This window comes from Anas acuta, chromosome 1 (genome assembly GCF_963932015.1).
Source record: "Anas acuta chromosome 1, bAnaAcu1.1, whole genome shotgun sequence".
In the NCBI taxonomy this organism is placed as follows: domain Eukaryota; kingdom Metazoa; phylum Chordata; class Aves; order Anseriformes; family Anatidae; genus Anas; species Anas acuta.
Window position 1 is genome coordinate 68,734,700 of NC_088979.1, and position 24,219 is coordinate 68,758,918.

At 37.6% G+C, this 24,219-nt stretch overlaps 1 protein-coding gene across 2 annotated transcripts in view; it reads left to right on the forward strand.

The window, feature by feature from the left end:
• GABRG3 (gamma-aminobutyric acid type A receptor subunit gamma3) overlaps window positions 1-24,219 on the forward strand; it is a 332,908-nt gene that overhangs the window by 265,224 nt on the left and 43,465 nt on the right. For both annotated transcript variants that reach the window (XM_068681349.1, XM_068681340.1), the window contains exon 6: window positions 17,813-17,950. In XM_068681349.1, the coding sequence (XP_068537450.1) occupies window positions 17,813-17,950 (138 nt within the window). The remainder of the gene's footprint in view (window positions 1-17,812; window positions 17,951-24,219) is intronic.

Below are 24,219 nucleotides of genomic sequence, written 5' to 3' on the forward strand. Positions count from 1 at the left end.
TCAAAAGTAAAGATTGATAAAATAAAAAAAAAACTGCAGAAAAGAACTTTTTGACTCAGAACACTATTCTATGAGTCTTTAAGTTCCTATCTGTTTGAGAAAAGCACTAATTTTTGAAGATTTACAGAAGTGCTATTCTTATTAGTTTTTAAAACATAGTAGTCCAGACTGATATGCAGTGAGGTACAAACTAAAGAATTATGCACAATGGAAGGATATAAGGATACAGAAAAATTATTAGAGCAGCCTGTTACATGTAGTCTGTGCACTTTGTTGACATACTAATTTGGTGTCATACATATCTTCAGTACTGCTGTTCTACTAACTCCCTCTTCTTGCAAATGTTCATTTTATAGTCCCATGGAAGGGACTTCTGAGGTCTGAGCTCAAGCTGTGTATGTCATAAATACCAGCTACCATAGTGTCTAACTTCAGCTGCATTTTTCATTTTTCAGCAACCGTAAAGATCAGGATGGTGTAATTTGGATGTGTGTGTGGGCTTCCAGTGCATCAGGCAACTGTATGTATGTAGGAGACCTATTGCAGCTTCTGGGAATGGAGACTGAACATATGACTTTCATGGTGATCCAGACTGAGATTGATGTCAGGCTCCTTGTGCCCCTGGGCGAGTTGCCTGTACAGTTAGGAAAGAAGGGAGAGGGAGAACAAATTCAGGGTGGCAACGTTTCTGCATTCTACCCCAGGAACAGGGAGCAGGTGAGGGCTCTACTTTGCCTTCTCACCCACCAACAGAGCTAATGTGTGAGAAACAGCAGAGTCTCAACCAGAAGCATATATGACTGCCTCCTCAGGCAAAAAGATCTGGGAACAGAATCATGGTGACTTCTTGGTCTTTGCTCTGTAACAGCACAGTAACATGCTTCTTTCTCTGTATCACATGTCAAACCCCAAGTAAGTCTTAAAAACCTCCTGAGGATGAGCTCCATCATCACTGCCAGAGTTCTAACTTTGTCTGTGCACTTCAGCCACAGGACAAGTTTAGCTTTGCAGCTGCACTTCCCTGAAATTTTTCTAATTACACTGTCACATTTAGAAAGGATGCAAGAAATACACAGGATAGTTCACATTTCCTGTGATAGTTAAAAACAAGCACCCACTGCTTTTAAAATGATCAGGGTTTTTGTTTGGTTGGCTTTGTATTTGTGTTGTTGTTTGTTTCTTGATAAAAAATATCTAGCAGTACTTTTTTAATACAAAAACGCACCTGGCAGTGTGACTGACAAATGAATTTTTCCCTTCAGCTCTTATCTCCTCATGGTTTATACAAACTCTGCTATGGCAGTCTACTTTAAAGGTGAGACTTTAAGGCCCCTTTGGTCATTAAAATTTACTTCATAATAACTTCAGTTACCCATAGCACATTGTTGAAGCAATCTGCTAGTCAGCCTTTGCTGCAGCATCAACATCTACCTCTCCATATGTCATAACTCAGAATGGTTTCAAAATGTAGCCAGCTTTAAAGGGCTTGGCTTTGCTTCATTATAATATAGATGAGCAGCAGGTGCCATCTCATTATGAGATGCTGAGTCTGGAAAAGTGACTTTTCACTCTTAAAATTCTCTTGACTTCTGTACAGTTGTAGAGGAAACATGCCTCATGAAATGATCTCTTCAAAGCATCTGTAGCTATTATAACCTCCTAAAAATAACTCTCACCCATATCTTAATCTCATCAAAAAGTAAGGGGAAATATAAGCTTGAAGTAATTGCTCAGAAACTGGATGACATTTTTAAAGAGAAGCAGACCAAGGGGTCTCCATGCATCAGAAGGCTGGGCTACAAGGAACAAAAAAAAGCTATGACCAGTTTTTCACATAAAGGGAGGATGTTTGCATGGTGTCCTCTCACATGTGCCGTCCTGTTGTTCTGAAGTGAGGAGCACTTCAGCTAATTAACATCTCCAGCATGCTAATTAGCACCTCTAGAAACATGAGAAATATATACTTTTCTTTTAATAATACAATGGCTTAGAGGCTCGAAATAGTTGAGTATCACAATAGGAAGCTCTGTGGAGCAAATGGCAGTGTGTACAGAGTGATCAGCAGAAGAGGATACTGAAGTAAAAACTTACTTGCCAGTAAAAACTTTAAATAGTGGGTGCCACCCTCATGTCCTCAGCAAGGTAAGTGAAGCATAGAGAGAATCCTATCTTCTCTCTGCCACTGAAAAGCATAGGTGATTTCTCTCTCTCATTTTTCTCCTCGCTATGCCATTTCTCTGAGTCTTTTCATCCAGATATGGGGGTGGTAAGCTGAAGATTGATCCAGTGTAAGTTATATATCCCTTTAAAAAATAAAAATAAAATAAATAAATAAATAAATTGAAGATGGATATAGTATTTTCTGGAGATGATTCTCTTATCCTAACCTACTGTAGGAAAATCTCTGTCTATTCTGAGGTTCAGTACCTGGTTTTGCATGCTGCTCAAATTGTCTAACCGTGCTGAAGTAGATGGACTTGGACTCTTGGACTTCAGCTACATTTTCACTCCTTACCTATCACACAACTTGGTTCATGGAAGTCCATGGGACCACTGTCAGTGTTATTTGTCAATAATGATGAGGATTCCTTTGATTCTGTGAGTGCTGCTGCACTGCCTGCTTTGCAGTGTGATAGCCTTACTGTTACTGTTGTTTTGTTTGAAAATTTCTTCTGCCAAACCAGCTGAGAAGACTGGATGGTTATTATTCTATGTATGTGTTTATTTATGTTGCCAAATTAGCAGACATGGGAAACTTTTTGCAGAAAAGATCAGGATTTATCACATACAGACAGATGGTTTCATTACAGATGGTCTAATTTCTATGAAAGGTGTGGGGACTGCTTGACTCTGTACAAGCAGCCCTGGGCTTAGGTGACCCCTTTCAAAGGAAACAGGAAACCGTTGACAATTAGGACAGGGAGACTCGTACAGATAGATATGCTGCTGTAATGAGTGGGCGGTTCTCCTTCCCTTAACTGAGAAACATGGTTTTCATTGTTCGTAGAGTCAAGCCTGAATAACTGGTCTATTATTCAAGATATACAGCTCTCATGTTCACAAAATTGTATCCTTTCTTTATCTGGGAATCTTGTAACAGATTATTTCAAGTTTTCAAGATATTCAGATTTCACTTTGAACGTTATCTGGTTCCTTTCTCAGTGGGATTCAATTTGAAAGATGAAACAAATGTTGTCTTCTGTGCCTGTCTCACATGCTATTCTTCTGCGTGTTCCAGCATGCAAGTATAAGTCAAGGAGCATAGTTTGGGCTATAGGGTTCTTCTTGCTCTCCTCCTTCACTTGTGCATTCATTCTTGCTATCTTTATTTCCTTTATTTAAAAGCCTCCTCCTGGCGAGTGAAGAGAGGTAACACTAGGACAGACATAGTCAGCAACAGTCTGCTTTCTGGGGCAGCAGTGTGCATGTTTCTGATGACTCTTTTGTCTGTGCCAGAGTCCTGGAAAGCTTGTACAAGATTTAAAGACTTAGACCCACCATCTGAGCCCATTACATCCGAATTGCTTTATTCCGTGTTTCAGTGAATCCTCTCAGCCATAGGACATGCCATGTTTTTTGGAGTTTGGCTTCCCATCCTGGCAACATTTTGAATGATTGCTGCCTCTAGCATCTTCAGCAATCTGTCCTCAATGAGCAGACAGACAGAACGAAGATCACTTGCTCTGCATTTTAAATTATCAGGAAGAGTAGGAAACAGCTGGGGGGAAAGAGATAATTAAAACATATTTCTCTTACAAAATACTTTCAAGGAAAGGCAGTGCAATAGGCTGGAAAGATAGTCCATGACTAAAATTTGAGATAAAGACAGAAGTTAAAAAGGGTAAGATAATGTAAATGGAAAAGATCTGGTGTCAGTGGTGATCTGGGTGGGGCACATTTTGAATATGCGCATGAATACATGTGGCATGAAACAATAGAACTTCAAGGCAAGGTCATCAATTACAGTTGAAAAACCTATGCTTGCTGAAAAGCAGAAAGCAGTGTCCAGGAAGTCACCTTCCTGCCGATAGGTTGAAGGATGCAGTCTCTTACTTATCCATGTCCCTGGCCAAAGCCATTTGAGCAGGTTAAATCTGAATTAGACACACCATCTGCCAAATCACTGTGTGGTAGTAGGAGAAGATCCCTTGGGAGGGATGGTAAAACAAGTAGCACTGCTGGAAAAACTTAGATGAATGCAACACAAGGGAACCGATATGCTACAGACACGGTCAGGAGATGTGTGGAGACTGAAAATTGAGATGTTGAGCTCTGCAACATGGGTTGGGACTGGATGAGTCCACATTTATATTTCTAAGAGCAGGTGCTCTTTCCCCCTCCTCTTCTTTGCAGAACGAGTCCTCTAAACCCGTCGGAGTAGCATGGCATTCCCATCAGCCAAATTTGTGACTGCAGGAACAGTGAAGCTAATGAAGACTGGTATCTTAAGGGCATGCAACTTAAGGATGAGTGTTTGTGGCCTTTCTCTGATCCTTAATAAGTCTGCAGCCTTTTCCTCCTTTGGGGGCATTATTAAGAACTGTCTTCCCTGTTTGTGATCTTTTATTTACAGAATACATCAACTGTAAGGTTTACCTTCTTCTGTCAAATTTCACTAAAATCCATCAATGGGTGCCAAAGTTATTGAAGCAAGGGCAGACACAAACATACACAAGGAGTATAATTACATAAGCCTCATTTCCTAAGTGAACCATGCTAAAAAAGATTTAAGTACTGTAACTTGGCCCAGAGACACATGAAGCAAAAATTGCTGAGCTTTTGATTTTCTGACTTTTTTTTTTTTTCCTACTAATACTTGTCAGTATGATTTATACTGGGTCTGGAATAGCCATGAAATGGCAGCTGTGCACTTTTCAGAAGATAGGTGTTCAGGTTAGAGTCAGGATGTGAGGATTAACAAGAGTACAGAGCAATTGAGAGCCTGGGGAGAAACAGAGATTCAACCTATCCCAAATGTCTACAAAAAAAAAAAAAAAAAAAAAAAAAAAGGATTTTCACAAATAGGATCTTGCACAAAGAATCTCATTGTTCTGTAATGAGATTCATTTATTTTTTGGTCTAAATACAAACACAGACACACACAAACATTTCTTAAAAAGGGTTTCCCATGAGCTGGATATACAGATAATATTTTCTTTCAGAAACATGGGCACATATTTTGCAAAAACAAATGATTCTGACAACACCTGGCAGCTGCTTTGTGAAAGTGGTATCCTTGCCTTTTTACCAGCTGTAAGAAAGGCAGGTATGTGAATTAACTAGGGCCAGAAAGCACCTTTGCCTGGGGCAGGCCTGCCAGGCTCCCAGTGCCACAAAAGGCGAGGAAGGGATTTTCTGGCATAGCTTGGAGCACCTCTGTAGTCACAACATTTTGTTTTTTTATGAGCTGAGAAGGATGTCTGGTGGTCTGGAAGGACTTGGGGGACCACAGCTTCTGGGGGATTCAGAGCTGTTGAAGTCAGTTGTGTGGTGTGCTGCTATACAACACGGTCACTTTAGCTTCAGGGGAAAATGAAGCAGAAAAAACTACCTGTAGATGGTACTTAGATTTATTTTGTTCTCAGAGAAGTTACTGAAGAACAATTCAATACTTCTGAGTTAACTATGAGCAATGCTTTATATGGACTTAAGAACTGAGGAATACTGCACCACATGCAAAAATGAACAGCATGAAGGAAGTACAGCTATTGTGGTTTAATCTGGCAGGCAGATAAACGCTGCACAGCTACTCGCTCGCTCCCTGTCCCCTGCAGAGGGATGAGAGAATCAAAAAGAAGAGTACAAGAACTCATGGGTTGAGATAAAGACAGTTAAATACTAAAGAAAAATAAAAAAGAGGAAATAAAAGGAAAAAATATATATAATATAAAAAAGAATAAACAAAGCAAGTGATGTGTAATACAATTGCTCACCACCAGCCAAGAGATGCCTTGCCAGTCCCTGAGCAATGGCAGCTCTTCTGGCCAACTCACCCCAGTTTTACTGCTTAACATGATGCTGTATGGTATGGGATATCCATTTGGGCTGATATCTCACTGGCAGGGCATCACGAGAAGCTGAAAAGTGCTTGGTTCTGTGTAAGAACTGCTCTGAAACAATTAAAACTTGAGTGAGTTTTAATTGCTCATCCTAAATCCAAAACACAGCATCATACCAACTGCTATGAAGAAAATTAACTCTATCCCAGCCAAAACATGGATGACATCTGATCTCTTCATTTTATTAGGCAAAAGTATTGGTGAGTTGGCTTCTTCAGCCTTAGCTCCACCACAGTCCTTCAATTTTAGAGCAATAATAATAGAATCATAGAACCACAAAATGGTTTGCGTTGAAAGGGACCTTACAGATCGCCCAGTTTCAACCCCCCGACATGGGCAGGGACACTTCCCACCAGATCAGGTTGCCCAAAGCCCCAACCAACCTGGCTTTAAACAGTTCCAGAGATGGGGCATCCACAGCTTCTCTGGACAACCTGTTCCACTGCCTCGTAGTAAAGAATTTTCTACTCATATCTAATCTAAACCTACCCTCTTTTAGTTTAAAGCCATTGCTCCTTGTCCTGTCACTATACTCCGTGATAGAGTCCCTCCCTGACTTTCCTGTAGCCCTCCTTTACGTATTGGAATGCCACTGACTGAGTGAGTACATACTGATCAATTGATTAGTGTCTGGGACCAAAAATTGAGAAAGAAGCTATCAAGAGACTCAGAATTTATCCTATAGTATAGTATAATATAATGAGATTTACAGTCACTGTGGTACACGGACTCATCACAGTAATGTTGCTGTGATCAATGTGTACCTCAAAATGTGAGGAAAGGACATGGGATGGTGCACTACACAGGAGTATCATATAATTTCCGTCAGTGAGTGAGATGAGATATATATTAGATTTTGGGAAAGAAAGGCATTAAATGGAGAAGCAACAACCCTGAGATGCTTGGAAAGTAAATTTCCAAACCAAGGCACCCATAAATATTACCAGAGAAGATGCAGGTTGTATTTCGTGAATTCAAAATTAATGTATATACTAATTCATCATAACACTGTTGCTGATGTCTAAAGAAAAACAGTGTGCAGTACTCTTCCTAATTTAATGGAGTGTGAATATAAATATATCAGAATCAACAAAGTATCCTGTTTGTGTGAAACTTCATTTCATCAGATAATTTCTAATGAGCTGTTATTAGATCTTAGCCATAGCCTTTACAGAAACTACTCTTTCTGTAAGCATTATGGGATTCCAAAAGTTTGTTAACATGTATCATTAGTTGCCTACTCTTGCATGCTATGCCAGTAAAGTGCAGACAAGTTCCAGGGAGCTGAAACTGAAACAAGCTACAAATAATATTTCTATTACAAATAACAGGAATCTTTGTTGCCTTACTTTAGACTGCTATATATATATTTTTTTCATTTTGTATGAAAGTTGACATGTGTGCCAATGACTAAAAAAAGTGTGTAAATGCTGATAAATCTACCTATAGAATGATAACAACCACATGAATAAAGTTTTTTTCTTTGTTTCTTTGTAAAGAGCTGTTAGACTGAAAACATCTGAGTGGAAGAACCTAGATGTAAATAACTGTTCCACGTGTTAAATTAGATTGTGATGTAAAACAGAAAGAGAAATAATGAGTCTTTTAGTGAAAAAAAAAAAATATGGTTGGTTTTCCTCTCTCTCTTTTTTTTTTTTTTTTTTCTCTCCCCTTTTCGTTATTGTTGGTTATTTGGATGTTTTTTATTATTTGTTTTTGGTGGTGGTGGTGGATTTTTTCAACAACTGCAAAAGTACTTCAAAAATCTTTGAAAAGATAAACTCACCTAATCTCATGCCTGTTTTTTTTTTTTTTTTTCTTTTTAATGTAGTTTATACTGTAAACTGTCATTTTGTTCTGTGAAATGACACTGGAAAAAGATGCTGCATTTTCAGTTTTGAGCATTCTGGTGCCCAAATTAATTACCTTTTATTAACCATTTGTGACACATTCTGAGAATGCTTGAAGACTTGATAGTCTTGCATGGAAATCTTCAGTCATAACCTGCTTCCATTGATGAAGCACTGCACATTTCTGAAGGCTTCTGGAAGCTCATAGGCTTTTCTGGTATTCCAGTGGTTTTCCAGTGAAGTCTGAAATGGGTTTCATGGCAATTCAGAAAAAAAATAAATAAATAAATAAATAAATAAATAAAAACATTATTGATATCTGGTTCCATGGGTGTTGAAATATATTGGACAGGCTAGTCACAAACCCTGTGGACTATTTAAACTTAATATATAACTACAATTATTTTTGTAATTGAAATAGAATAGAAAATTTATGTACAGGCGAAAATGTGCATAGGTTGCCGTGTATTTCTACCCCAAGAATTGGTAAATAGGTGGATGTTATTACTTCTGTGGATGCTATTACTATTTCATCTTAGCAGCTACTTTCAAACAGTGAATGTCATTTGTTTTTAACTATACTTACCCAATTATTATTATTATTTTGTTTGAGAATACAAAATATTCTTCCCTCTCTTAAGAAATGTAGGATATTCCTTGCCAGTTATTTCTATTTACTTTTTACAAGGAATAGCTTATTCACTTATATTTACATGTTGATAAACTACACTTCTAATCATAATATTGTGTTATCAAATTGTTAATAGATACCCTTTGTCTGGTTGCATTCATATAAACTTACTTATAATTGATTAGCAGTTGGAATATCAGGATTATGCGTGTTTAGTATGATCTTTGAATGCTTTCTTCTTCATGTGAGAAACATAAAATGAATGCTCAGTGTTAAAAAGATCCGCATATCGAATATTGAAATAAAAAGTTTATATATATAGTTTACTTGCAAATGAAAGGAAGAAGCCTGTAAGTAAATTATCTCCTTTTCCCCCGTTTGCAGTAAAAAACAGAAAACTTTACAGGTGCATTTTTATTTTTTAATTTTCTTAGCTCTTTATGACCATCTTGTTTACATTACTGGAGTTTTGACTCCCTGACGGAATCTTAGCTTATTCATTATATGATTTCAGATGATACAAAACACGTTTTCCCAGCAATTTGTCTAACAAAGCAATGGATGAAGTAAACAATGTTGTCTTTCTCATTAGGATAGTCTTAGCTAAATCTTAGCAGTACTATACTGAAGATAAAGTTAACTATTGCCATTAAAATGCATAACTACAAGTAGCTTAGTAATAGTACAGTAGCTTATAAAAGCTTCTAGCTTATAATATCCAAAGTAGTTGAAGTTGATAATGAGCATTTATGGGCTGTGTGTAATGCACCTTGCTAGGAAGCCTGTTCCAGTGTTTGACCACCCTCATGGCAAAAAGACTTTTCCTAATATCTAGTCTGAACCTCCTCTGGAAACATGAGAAAATCCTGCATACATCATAATATTATTTGACAGTCACTTACAAGCTCTATAGAGAACTGTTTTTTTGTTTTCTCATTCGAGTTCATGTAATCACCTAATCTCAAAAATGTAGCTGCTAGAATATTCATTTTGCACTGTTTGTTTTCTACTATGGAACTCAATGTATACATTTAGCAGTACAATAATAAGGCTGATCTCTCAGTAGTAGCATACAGCTCTTGAAATCTCAGCATCACTCAGACAATATTGTAGGCCCCGTTAAATACAGATTAAGGAGAGGAGAAAAGGCAAGACTATGAAATAGCTATGTGAGTAAGGAAAAATCAGTGCACATGGTGAGAAAATGAAATTCCATTTCTTTCTGGCACCTTTGTAATAATCAGAAAGCATCTAAATACATGGAGAATAGAACAAATATATATTCCAGAAAAATTCAGATCAGGAGAGAACTCAGACTAGGAAAAACAATTTCAGGACTTGAATTTTTCTGTGCAAGACAGTGGCAGAAAACTAAAGGTAAAATCTTCACATTGTTCTGTACGCTATAGAACATGAGGTTGGGGTGAAGCATCTATTCCATAAAAAGCATGAAATGCATATGGCTAAGCAAGATTTCTATATATGCCCTTAGTATATAGATCTATACAAGAATGCTCCTTAGAAAAGGTGCAATTTATATCCAGTAAGCCAGGAGCAAGATGATCCCATCTGCCATTAATGATAAGAACAGAGTTGCAATATAGCTAAATTAGACAAATCTGAACATTTAGCAGGTGTACTAATTATCAGTGGAATAATTTGTGAGATAATCTGCTAGCCAGAGCAGTGCAAAGAGATAGGCAATAGCATTTGCTGTATGTGAGGCTTCTGAAAATTGCCTTCCAAATAAAACTGTTAACAAGCAGTAAAAACAAGTATATAAATAAAAACGCATAACAAAACATTAAGATAGGCTGGATGATGATGACGAAGCTGGCTGGATGATGATGATGAAACTGTTTGTGTTTTTTTTTTGGGGGGGTGGTGGTGAAGTCATTTGCAAGACAATAGAAAAAAAAAAAAGTTTTCCAAAACAAATCACTCTTGGTACCAATTTCAAATGAATTAAAAGGAAAAATGTTTGTTAGGCATAAAGACGTGCAAAGATGTGATGTTGAAATAGAATTGCCATAATTTCTAAATATGATCTCAAACTATTCCACCTATGATATGATTGAATATGATTTCTCACTACTGGGGCTGTTTGTGACCAAATCATAGCACTCATAGATGAGAACTATCTGTTTGATTTTAAAAGAAAACTGTGATTGTTTCAGAAAGTAGCAAGCAGAAAAGCCACATCTCAAAACATCTTCAATGGAAAACTTGTTTCTTTTCTCAGTCTAGTCTTGTTCATTCTTCTTCCTTCTTTCCCTTCTCATTTTCACCTTTTATTAGCTTTGCTGTTTTCTCTGAGGTGAGATTAGAATTTGTCTATGAGTTGCAAGAAATGAGGAAAATGTTTGTTTACCTCCTGCAAGATCTAGTTAACAGAAAATCCTTCTTTTGGGACTTCCTTTGCTGACAGCAACACTTGTCTTTTCTTTTGAAGGCCCAAAAGATGCATTGATGCCACAACTTCCTCCCAAAAGTTAAGCTACTATGTAATATACCAGTAAATTGTATTAGTGTTCTAGCACTTCTCTCAAAAAACAGAATTAGTCCAGGGTAAAAGGGTAATTAAGCGTTACTGTTGATGATAGTGACTGGATCCTTTATTTCTTTGCCAAAGTGATATCACAATCATATTAAAATACATTTTTAGTATAAAATCTTTCTCTCTTCTTAAGAGATGTAATCAGGGCAGTTTTAGATCCATTATTCTACAGTTATAATTATGTTGGTCGATTTTTTCATGAGCTAATGTACAGTTAATAAGGTGTCAATTACCAATGCAAGAAAATAGGGCAAAGAATAACATTTATAGTTACTGTAGTTATCACTGAAGTGCAATTATCTGTAACTGCTGAAATAAATCACTTCAGGTTTTAAAGCCATCTTTACAGCATCCCTGTCTGTCTTTTTTATTATAGCTACCTTTTGAAATGCCTCATCATTCTTATCATTTTTCTTTTTTATTTTTAAATCAGCGAGAAAAAAAAAAAAAAAAAGCTAATCACCTTCATTTGTGAACAGAGAACTCAATTTGCATTAAACCGTGTTTTTTTTTTTTTTTTTTTTTTTTTTTTTTCCTATAGGTCCTAAGTAAACACAAAGAAATGTCTCAGTTCTCTTACCCTACTTCTCCCTACCCTAATAATCATTCTGAAAAGACATAATGAAGCTTCTATACCCCTTATTTTTATTTTATTCTACCTTAAACAAGTTGAAATAGAACTTTGCACTTTCTGTGATACAATTTTGCTTAATAAGTGCATGAAGTCATGAAATCTAAGGTAATGTCATTTTTAATGGGGGAACCTGAAGGATTCTTCTAGTTAAAAGCACATACACCTTTTGAGGACAAACATCAGACAGATACAGGATTAGATCACTGTGAAACCCCTACCTCTGAAACACCGAGAATTTAGGATTTTAAATGCAGTTTGCTTTCCAATGAGGAAGCATTTAGAAGACAGATAGCAAGAAAAAAGCTCAGACAGCATCTGATTTGCCATCCATAGCATGGTACCAGAGAAAGTTGCATTTCTGGACTTCATTATCCTCTTTGTCTGTCCAAGGCAGTGTTGACACAGGTCTCCCGATTAGCCTGAAGAAGAATTTTGCATCCAAGGAAGCAAAGTGTGTATGGAAGCAGCTGGCTGCAAGGTGTAAAGGGCTATCTCAAATGGCCTGCATCTAATTGTGTCAGGGTATCCTTCTCTCGCTGGAGTATGTTAATCAGCAGCAGTTCAATCTACCACACACCCTCCATGTCTGTGGTGTAAACTGAGTAGTAGTTGATGGCGACAGCTTGTCTGTCAGATCACACTTTCTCCTGACTTCAAGTGTATCTCTACCACCCTGGAAAAGCAGAACATTCCCAGAATCCAGCTATGTTTTTCAAATATATACTCCAGTCATAAGCATCAGCCTCCTGGCAGATACTTAACCGAACTGGTTCTTCATTTCTTGCCTGCTCCCCCTACATTTTCAGCTTTGCTGCTGCTTTCATTAACTCCTCATTGCTCACTCTGGGCATATAAATTTTTCTAAGGCTAGGAAGAAGAGATGAGTTTCCTTGTTTCATTATTCTTTCTGCTACAAGCAGGGTCTGCCTGTGTTATATTTGAATACTAAGTGAGAAGAACCAGCAGTAAAAAAAAAAAAAAAAAAAAAAATCGATGTCTGAAAAGTCAAAGGACTTTTTTTTCCTTTTTTTCCTTCCTTTTTTTTTTTTTCTTTATCTTTCCATGTCTCTCATTTTTATTAATTTCAGGAGGACATTTCCAATAAAAGATTTTTTGGATGGAAGTTTGTTCCTTCAGTTGTCTGTGTCCTTTTTGATATGACCCCTTTTCTGCTGTCTTCCTCCCTTCTATACCCTTGCTAAAATAGATTCATTATCACAGAAAAGAAGGTAACACAAAGAAATCAAGCATTGATCAGAGATGCCCAAAACAGCAACAGCACTGGGGAAATCAAGATTAGAGTCAGTATGCACTAGTAGGCATGAATATATTATCAATTCTCATATTATGGAAGTTGCTGATTTTTCATCAGGACTGATTCCTATAGCAGATGTTCTTCAAGTGCCACTTGACACCATTTTTCTCTCCTACCTTGTGACTGCACACATCTATCCAGCCTGGTGATGTTTCTAGTCTTGACCATTACTCCAGCAGTTTGGTAGAGGCTTCTGTGCAAACCAGTTTGTCTCCAGAGAAAGTGAAGCAGTATGAGCATGAAGAATTAAGTTTAACTATTTTCAACCTGTCAGTTATAAAAGCTATGGTGGTGATGTGAGAAGATGTGGTAACATGACTTCAATTATTCCAATAATAAAAGGGAAATAAAACAAAATCCACAGACTCTCACAGGTTGTCATGACAATTTGGCTTTCTGTTATAGTAAATTTACCTCCCAAACAGCAAAAAATGCATTTATTACTTATCCATGTTTCCATTACTGGAGTTAAAATTAGTGGTACACTTTGTAAATATGTATGTTTAAGCCTTTGAGTAAAACATCAAGGTACCAATCATTTGTATTAACTGGAATAGCCATTAAATATGTTTGGTGAAAGTAAACAGGAGGTATTACATGGATACTTCCTACATGGCTCTTAAAGAAATAAATTCAACATTTTTTTTCTTGATTTCTTTTTACAAATGCATGTAAGTGCCAGTCTTATGAAAAAAAAAATGTTCAAGGTGCTCTCTTTGATACATTAGAATATAAATCATAAACCTTTGGAAGATATGAATAGCTACAACAGAACATACAAAACAACTATCAGGCCAAAAAAAGGCAGAACATAAAGGCACACAAATAAATTATTGGGAGGGGGAGTGTGAATGGAGGTCTTAGGCTGAACAGCTCCTGAGTTTTATATTACCAGAGCTTGGACAGCTGTAACACAGAAGTGTCATTTGGTTGTTGGGGTTGTCTTTTTCCCATTCTGTTTTCCTTGCTGACTTACTAGCACCCACTGAAAACCCTCCTTGTTCTCTTGGAGTCTTGCTCTGCTGCAGAATGGATATTTTCACATACCCTAGAGCAAATTGTCAGGTTAAATACATTTGATAGAAATTTGATTAGCATGGATGGCTTGATGCCACAAGGTCAAGAATTTAAGGTAATTTACTGCCATTTGGTATGCTGATGAAATGAAAGAAAACAGATATTTCTATAGATAATATATTCATAGTTGTGTTGTAGGCTGAATAGTAGAGGTTGTGTTTTCCTCTGGAAACACTGAAAACTCCAAGTCTGATATTTTCTAAAATGATACATTTAGAGTGCTAGAAGTAATTAGGCTATATACAAGAAATATTACTTATCACTGAAAGTACCATTGTGAACAGTCATAGTCCACTCTGAAAGTTAGGTAAATCTTAGGTGTGAAATACTGTTCAATCAGATGTGTCATTTTTTCCATAAAAAATATTATATTTTTTAAATAAATTGAAAAAGAAAGTCACCCAGCACTGGAGTTGAACATAACAGCTGTTATTTAACAGGTTGAAACTCCCATTGAACCACACATACCTACCTCCTGTGATGTAAGTAACCCAGCCATTGTAAGAGCAGATGTCAGTATCTGTGGATAAAAGGGACTGTTACTGAAAGGGCATGATGGTCTCCTGAAGTCAATTGCTTACTATCTAATGGCAATGAGTAATACTGAAAGTAGTCGTTCTCAAATTGAATCTGTCTCTTAGACAAAAATACAGGAAAAATACTGAACAACAAGAATCATCAGCTTGCTCCTGACTATGTGCTACTTGTACCAGGATAAATAGCTATGTCTTACTTCATACGACAGCAAGTTTCACATGTTACTGACACTGTAATGAATTTTAGGTGGGCTGCCCATGGCATGAAGTAGAAAGACCAAAAATCGGGAAGAATCATAGAATCATCTGGGTTGAAGAAGACCCTTAAGGTCATCAGATCCAACCTAACTGTACCAAGTCCACCACTAAACCATGTCCCTAAGCACCACAAAGATGTCTCTTAAATACCTCCAGGGATGGGGACTCCATCACTTCTCTGGGAAGCCCGTTCCAGTGCTAGACTGCCCTCTCCATGATAAATTTCTTCCTGATACCCAATCTAAACCTCCTCTGGCAAAACTTGACACCATTTCCTTACTTTCTATCACTTGTCACTTGAGAAAAGAAACCAACATCCTTTTTGCTGCAGCCTCCTTTCAGGTACCAATAGAGAGCGATGAGGCCTCCTCTGCACCAGATTAAACCTCCTCATTTCCCTTAGCTGCTCCTTATATCTTGTCCCTTTCTAGTCCCTTCACCAGCTTTGTTGCTCTTCTCTGCACATGCTCAAGTAACTCTATATTCTTCTTGTAGTAAGAGGCTCAAACCTGAACACGGTACTCAAGATGTGGTCTCACTAGTGGCACATACAAAGGGGCAAAGAAGTTGAATTAAAGACTAATTGACACAACTATTTCAGTAAAGCTTGGAAGAAAAGTAAAATGTTCATTTTAGATCCACCTAAAATAATATGTTTAAGAAAATGTTACTTCCAGGATATTTAAAATATTTTTACTTGCAATAATTATGGTTAAACCTTAATAAAATAAAATAAAAATATATCTTTGAAGTTAAAATTTTAAAGATTTAATTTTTAAAATGTTCAACTGAAATATTTCAGAGCTGAAATCTTTAATTTTGAATATGTCAAATGAAATAAGTTGACACTTTCAACTCTCCCGAAACTGTTCTTTCCTTCCAAAATATTAGTGAACTCAGTGTGTCACCAAAGAAAGATCCATACTCTCTGGAGTTATCTCTTGCTGATCAAATTTCTCCTATCATAATGCAGACACAATCCCACATTTTTCAGATCCTAATATTTTGGTGTCTTCAATGTGATTTTTATGAGAGAATATTTTTGAATTCACCTGAGAAAAGGGGTCCTGCCTGCTACAAAATCTGAAAATTAGTGCTTTGGGCAACAAGTTCTGCAGTGTGAGCTGGTGCAGGGAGTGCAAGAGGACAGTGGTTTCATTTCCTCTGTATTGGGAAGCACATGCATACTAGGAGGTACAGAAACAAAATTGGCAGCCTCCCTTGTAATCCCAATTCTGCTTTGAAGGGAGGGGACAATTCTGGCACTGCCACCTGGTGTGAGAACACAGCAGCCACAGCATGATGAGGAGGACATCTGATGCCTCTTTTGTCCTGAACTGTGGGGAAAAAGTATCCAAATTAAACCAAGTTAAGAAGGTTTTTGAGGTAAAATGTAGGCCTTTCAGTTAGACAAAGACATTGTTTGGTTAGAAATGTGATCAGAGTGCTCAGTCAAATAGGAGTCAGGCTCAAGGAGATTTCAGAGTGTTCATGGCTAAGGCCACCAGACCCTGCAAAGCTCTCTATTCTTTCACTGTACCTCTGCATCTTCTGCCATAATCTGCCAGTCAAAAAAAAAAAATTAATCTTTAAATCAGTCTCACAAACTGGCACAACAGAATTGGCAGTGAAAATTGCTTGGCAGCAAGAGATCTTGTGGAGAGTGGCAGGGCTTGTGCTTATTATTCAGTTGGGTTCTTCATGTGTTGTTCCTTTATTTACATTGATGGAAAATATGTGAATGTTACATTTTGAATTAACACATAGTAATTTTCTACAGATTAGAATTGAGGGACTTGTGGGTAATTTTCATGCTGTGTTATGAAAAGGGATAAATGAGGTCATGTACACCTTATAACAATGCCCCAGTGGGATGAAACTTTAAACAAGATGACAAAATTGCAGATAGGAACACATCAAAGAAATAGCACCATGACCACAGAAGGTGTTTTGCAACGTAAATATCAAAACTTATTAGTAACTGATGGGGAAAAAAAATACTGATGAGATAGGTATATTAACTGCCTATTGTGAGGTTTTTAATTTGCTTTGTAATCTACACCTACTGTATTAATTATTAGATGAATAGGAATGTATTGGATTATGCATTAGAGAACAATCTAGTCTTAACTGTTGTAGGCATGTTGTTTTCTAGATGGTCTATTATTATGATTAAGGCTGGTTGAAAATTTTCTGTTGGACTGCTATTGGAAAATGCAATCTCTTACAAAAAAAAGGAAATTAAATATTGGCATGAGAATTCTGTTTTCTAAGTTCTAAATTGATAAGGGAAGACTTTCAGAAGCTATTTCAGCTGTGTAGATCAGGTGATGCCTTGTTAAATACTGTGGCCTTTAAAGTATGTTGATGGCATAATCACATTAAAAATCCCAGGCTAATTAAAAAATTCACAAGTTTCTGCGTTGTTTTGAGTTCATCTTGTAAGTACAGTAGCACACATACCATTAGAACTATTGTCACATTTAAAACAATCTGTCCTTTTCAATTGTTTACATCTTTCCCACCACCATTTTTTTTTCCTTTTATTAGTTTTCACAACATATTCAGAATGCATGTAAATCAGTATATTTACTATGTCTGGATGTCTGGACTTCAGATCAATGGCATCTCTGAAGAAATCTACTTCTGATAGAACAAATCAGAATTTTTCTCCATTGGGAAAAAAAAAATCATGCAGAATCATAGCGTTCCTCAAATTACAGCTCTATTTTTGTGTGTGTTGTTACTCTTTTGTTGAATTCTGCTACCAAGATCACTGACAAAGCATCAGATCAGAAACTGAGTTGTTCTCAAATATGAGGCAGATACTTTTTGGCACTGTCCTTTTTATGAAATAAAATGTATATATGCATTTATTTATTTATTTATTTATAGATGGCTACCCTAAAGAAGAAATGATTTACAGATGGAGAAAAAACTCAGTAGAGGCTGCTGACCAGAAGTCTTGGAGACTCTATCAGTTTGACTTTATGGGTCTCAGAAATACTTCAGAAATTGTGAAAACCTCTGCAGGTAAGAATGACACAAATGGCAGTGCTTATTTTAGAAAACTACATATTTCAAAATATTTATTCCAAGTTTGCTTTCATTCAAATGTAAGTTGATTGTCATGTGTATCTGTGTTGACATAAGACCTCTAAAGTGAAGACTTTAAAACTGTTGATTTGGTTAACTTCCTTTTTTTTGTTTAACTTCATTTTCTTTTTCTTTACTCTTTATGTAATTTCACAAACTGAAGAATAAATGATACCTTGGCATGGCTGTTTGTTATATACTTAAAGTTTTATATTATTCTCGGTTAAGTTTATTTAAGCTATTCCTGCATTGAGACATATATCTTCACCATAAATTAAAGATTTTAAGCACAATGGTAGGGTTAGTGATGCTAGAACCTTTCTTGAGTAGTTAATCATTTAGCCACAGGCTTAGTATTTTTCTTGATATTTCAAAGGCACTCTATTTCTCAGCTGATAAATGCCTTTGCTAATGACCTTACTGACTGACTGTAATTAAAATCTAATAATGCCTCTTTTATTTCTTCAGAAGTATTACTCTTTCTTGTAATAACAGCAACATGGGTAAAAAGGTGTTTAAATAGTACATGTTAGCTGAGCTGGATAAGTTCTTATGAAATTCAAACACTATCGAAACTTTATGCATGACTGAAGTAAGCTTCATGATTACTCTGACTCTGTAGTAAGCTCTATGATTATCATTTGTTAAGTCTTCTCTCAGCCAGAGACCGATTAGAAGTAACCACCTGCTTAACTGATGGTAAATTTTTGAAAATCCTATTATTATTATTATTATAAGCAGTGTTATGTTACAATTTGGGAAAAAATGAACAATTAATAAAAATGATTAATCTCTGAAACTACTGCTGTTGGGTGATTGCCTACCAACTGACATTACTAATGTATTCTCAGGACCGGATAGCAACTTTTATTTTGTTTTATTTTTTAATAAAACGTCACTAAAGTTTTAGCGAATATTTTGTTTTGGTAATTTAGCAGATCAAAATGTTACAAGTATGTAAAAGTTTTTTATGTTATGGATACAAATCCTTGAAGTCTGCGAGTTTCTTAGGAATGCAAATTTATCAGAGGAGTAATCAATAAATTGAACCAGGTGCTGTTGGGTAATAACAAAGCATGAAATAACAACTCATTAAAGTTTCTATTTATAGAATCATATAATCATTGAGGTTGGAAGAAACCTTCGAGGTCATCAAGTCCAATTACCTGCCTGACCTACTGAGTCGCATGGTTAAACCATGTTTCTTAGTGCCACTAAGGCAGGCACGTCTGTTAATGCCACAGGAAATATATTTCCTATGTTCTTTTGAGGCCCTCATCAACCCAGGGCCCGGAGTATGGAAAATTAACTGGTGCATTGGGAAACCTTGAGCATGCTTTATGCTACAATGCAAGGATTCCCAAAAGGAGGGTGGGGCACAAAGCCTGCCTGGGACTGTGGAATATGTCTCAGAGGCAAAATTTAAGATATTTCTCTGACTACCTGCAGTGAGCACAGAAGTATATGCATAACAGGGAGACTGTGTTAGGGTTGCCCCTACATTAATGTGGATGCAGGAGCTCCCTTGGTTTTGGGCTGCTCCCTGGAGATGCCACTTGCCATGGACTAGCCTCTGGGAGCCCGTAGATGTCCCACCAGTCACCATCCTTTTGCAGCGTGGAGACAGAAGGAGCAGCATTGTTTAGAGTGCAACTCAGGAAATTGTTCAGAGTTATGAGATGGAGTTGGGAAAAGGAAAGCAGGCAGAGTACCAACAGCAGCTTCCTGACAATGAGAGCTACTAAACTGTCATCTGTTCCTCCTCAGGGAAATTACGGAAACTACTATTATACAGGACAAAGTAGATCAGACAAAGTATGAGAAAATGTACTGCAGGCAACAGTCCTCCACAGTCCTTCACTAACAGAAGATGGATTCAAAAGCCTAACATCTTTTTTTACTTCTAACTTACATCCTCCTGCTGTTTTATGACACTATTACTTCTCAATAAAGTGTGTGTTCATCTACAATATGGGAGCTGCCACAGCATCACCTACCTGTATCCAGTTCAGATGTACCTTTTAAGCTCCTTATCAGCAGTGTTACAGTGATAATGAAGACAGGTCACACTGACCACATGGCAACAAGTTGCTTTTCTTCCAGTATTTGTATAAGCCAGTTCATTTTCCCCAAATGACTAGATTTTGTACTCAGCAGAGTTTTGCTAGTTGATATTATTTGTCTTCCTTTTTTTTTTTTTTTTTCCCCAAACATTTAAATAACCCTTATGTTAATCTGGCAGTTTTGGAGTTATACAGGTAGGAAGCCAGCTATAACAAAGACTATGTCTGAAATCTAAGCAAGATGAGAAATGCTGTCATAATGCTGACATATCTTACCTTGTGCCAGCAGTGAGTTAAAGCATTAACACAGTGATGTGCTTTACTCTTGCAAGAATACTGTCTTTTCTTACAATGATCTGTCAGCTAGGAAAAGTTTTCATGGCCATCTGGAAGAGGTACTTATCTTTTTTCTTGAGGATGATTTTGAATTTCATGCTAAGATACACATATAACCCAATTAATACCTACTGCATCTGATGAACACATGGAATGCACAGCAGAGCTCATTGTGCTGGTGCTGTCGCCATGCACCTTTACACCCTAAGCAAGCTCTCACTGTTAGGTGATGTCAAACTAATTCACAAGTATGAGAGAATTCCCCTGTTGCCATCTGGCAAGATATTCAAATACTATAGCAAGAACAATTCTCATGCTACAATGTCAAATAAGGTTTATAAAGATAATTAAAGTAGAGGGAATACTAAACCACCTGGCACTGAGCTGTGGGGAAAAAAAAAAAAAAAAAAAAAAAAAAAAGGAACTGCATATAAGGAGAAAAACCTGAAATTTTAAACTTGCAAATCATCCAATGGAAGGGTGATCGTGAAAACAAGAGAGAGATTGAGAGAGAGAGAGAGAGTCATAATTTAGAGACATCACTGTGTGTTCACAGTAAATTATAGAGTCACAGAATGGTTTGGGTTGGTCCTCTGCCATGGGCCGGATGCCTTCCACTAGATCAGGTTGCCCAAAGCTCTATCCAACCTGGCCTTGAGCAATTCCAGGCAGAGGGTATCCACAGCTTCTCTGGACAACCTGTGCCAGTTCCTCACTGTCCTCTGAGTAAAGAATTTCTTCCTAATATCTAATCTAAATCTACCCTCTGTTAGTTTAAAGCCATTAGCCCTTGTCTTATCACGACATGCCTTGACAGAATCCCTCCCAGGCTTTCCTGTAGTCCCCTTTAGGAACTAGAAGACCACTATAATGTCTCCCTGGAGCTTCTGTTCTCCAAGCTGAACAACACCAACCCTCTCAGCCTGTGTTTAAACAAGAGAGGTGCTGCAGCTCTATGATCGTTCTTGTGGCCTTATTCCAATACAGCCATGTCCTTGTGCTGGGGGTCCCAGACCTGAACACAGCAATCCAGGTGAGGTCTCATGAGAGCAGAGGGGGAGAATCATCTCCTTGATCTTCTTTAGTTGCACCCCAGGGAACAGTTGACTTTCTGGGCTACAAATGCATATTGTTGGCTCATATAGACATGTTCATCCACCAGTATCCCAAGGTCCTTCTCCACAGGACAGTTCTGTGTCCAGTCATCACCCAGTCTTTTTTTGTGACCGACCCATCCCAGGTGCAGGACCCTGCACTTGGTCTCTAATTTTCACCCGTAAGAGGTCAACATGTATGTTGTTGTTTTTCCACAAAGACATCTCCATGCAGTCAATACCTCCCTCCCCCCCCCCCCCCCCCCCTTTTTTTTTTTTCATAGAGGGCAACTCCTTCACCTTTTCTGCCTCACTTTTCCTCCTGAATAGTTTATAGCCATCAGTTGCAGCACTCCCTTTGTGTGATTTGTCCCACCAAGTATCAGTCAAATCAGTTTTCCAGCTGTGCAGTGGCTACTAGCTCCTCCTGTTTGTTACCTTTGCTGTGAGTGGTTGTATAGAGGCACTTAATCTGGACCAGCTATCCATCCTTTTTGACCAAGCCTTTTTTGGACAGCTGGAGGACATTCCTCACCTCTGATAGGTGCACTCTTCCACCCTGTTGCTCACAAACATGCGAATAGCCTGGTTTAGGGCCCAATCACCCAGGTTTGTTAGTTTAGGGCCTAATTCACTAAGGCAGCCAGCCTGCCAGAGAAGATTCTCCTTCCTATCTATCCTAGATAGCCAGGCCTCGTTTCTCCCCAGTAACCTGTTTCATCAAAGTACCTTCCACGATTGAAAAAGTCAAAGCCTTATTGATGAGAATAGCTGGGTAGCCAGGTGTTAAACATCAGGTTTTCCAGTCTCAGTCTTTCCAGGTGGAAGAAAGGGAGCAGGGAGGAAGTGGGGAACAAAGAAAAAACAAAACTCCTGTCCTCACCTTACACCACTCTGAATCATGAGGAATCCACAAGTAAATCTCATGGAGTGAGATGTAGCTTATGCTTTCTGCTCATGCTTCCCACACACACCCTCCCCAGGGAAAGCGTATTCATTCTTTTTAAACCACTCGATTTTTTACACTACTAGATAAACACAAAGACCTTGTAGCTACTGCATTGGATTTTCATTTATGTGAAAACTTCTTTGCAGCATATAAGTTCTATTTATGTTTTTTGTTGTTTTTTTTTTTTTCCTAAGATGCCTTTAGCTTGAGAGATTCTTGCAGTCCAAAGAAGCTTTTGCATAAATAAGTTCAAGCTAATGCATCAGAAATAGAAAACACTATAAAAGTGCCCTGTTTTAAATCCTTAATAGCTGATCATTACAAATGAAATACAGGGAATCAGACAAAGTATTATTTCATACATTCTGAATAACCCCAAGTAATACCCATACCCAATAAATAGCCATAACTGCTGCCATAAAAAGGTACACCTTTGCATACAACAGGTGGGTGATGACTAGTGGAGACTTCTTGTCAAATAACTTTTAAATTGTGTTTTATATTTTGAAATTGCTGTTTCAGCAAGAACCTCAGCTTATGCAATGCTCTCAGTCCTACATCACAGGACTGCAAAGCAAGGTCAGTATCTGTTTTCACACATTCAGGTAAAGCTCTGTGGGATAATGTTAGTAACAACACATTTTAAAGTACACACTCTGTTGAAGGAGACATTCAGTGGCAAGTAAAAAGCTATCCTATAACAAAAATAAGAAAGCAAGCACTGCTTCACTGCTTGTATTTTAAGAATATGCAAACACCTACAAAAATAGCTTTTAGCAGGAGAAGGGAATAATAAACATGATTTTATAGGAAGGTCAAGTTTCACTGAGGGAGCCCCCATCAGGTCAAGGGGTGGGTCAGGTGAATACAGACATTAGCTGATGTTTCTCAGCTTTTTCACAAGAGTAACACACTCCCAGCGATTTATCCACAGGAAGAGATGTTCAGGTGTCTAGCTCTTGAGTTAGATGATCAAAGAACAGCTGGCTTCAGAAACCATTTCAAAATCAACACTTCTGCTTTTCATTGTCACTTTTCCCCCAGTCAATCAGTTGTAGGTGCAGAAGTTTCACAAGTGTCAGCATGAGAAGAGCCAAGCAGCCCCATAGCAGTTTGGGGTTCAGCCATTACCTCATAGGTGTGAGCTGATGAGGAAGGACCACCACCCAACCTGGACATCAGGTTGATGAAGCAAGGCCAGGGGCAACAGTAAGCACCTGAGCCCCTCAGCATGGGGAAGGGATTTCAAGCGAGATAGCAAAGAAAGGTGATCACAGGCTGATTGGGGCAATTGGTTCACTCACAACAGTAAGCGAGAAAAGATGCACCAGATGCCATAACTGATGAATATAAGTGAGTCTGTGTATGCTTGTTTTTAATGAACTGATTCAGCTACATCTTCTCCTGTACAGACTAACTAATCTGAGGATATTTACTTAATGAATATTCATGAAGCTCTTTTGTTTTTTAAACATCATTGACTTTTTTTAATGTCCTACTGAGCCCTGATGGCACACCAGAGGGTGCTTGTCATTGGTATATTCTTCTCAAGACAAATGTGTATTTATATTTTTTGTGTTTATATTTTTTCTTTCTCAAATACCAAATTTGCTGGGATTCACCTCAGCCAGCCATGCTGCATAGGCTGTTGTTAGTCAGATGGCATTCAAAAGAGAAGTGGAGAAATAAATGTCCCATACCACATGAAAATATTACCACTTTTTTTAACATACATGGCTTTGTAGAAACTTGGCCTCATTCTGC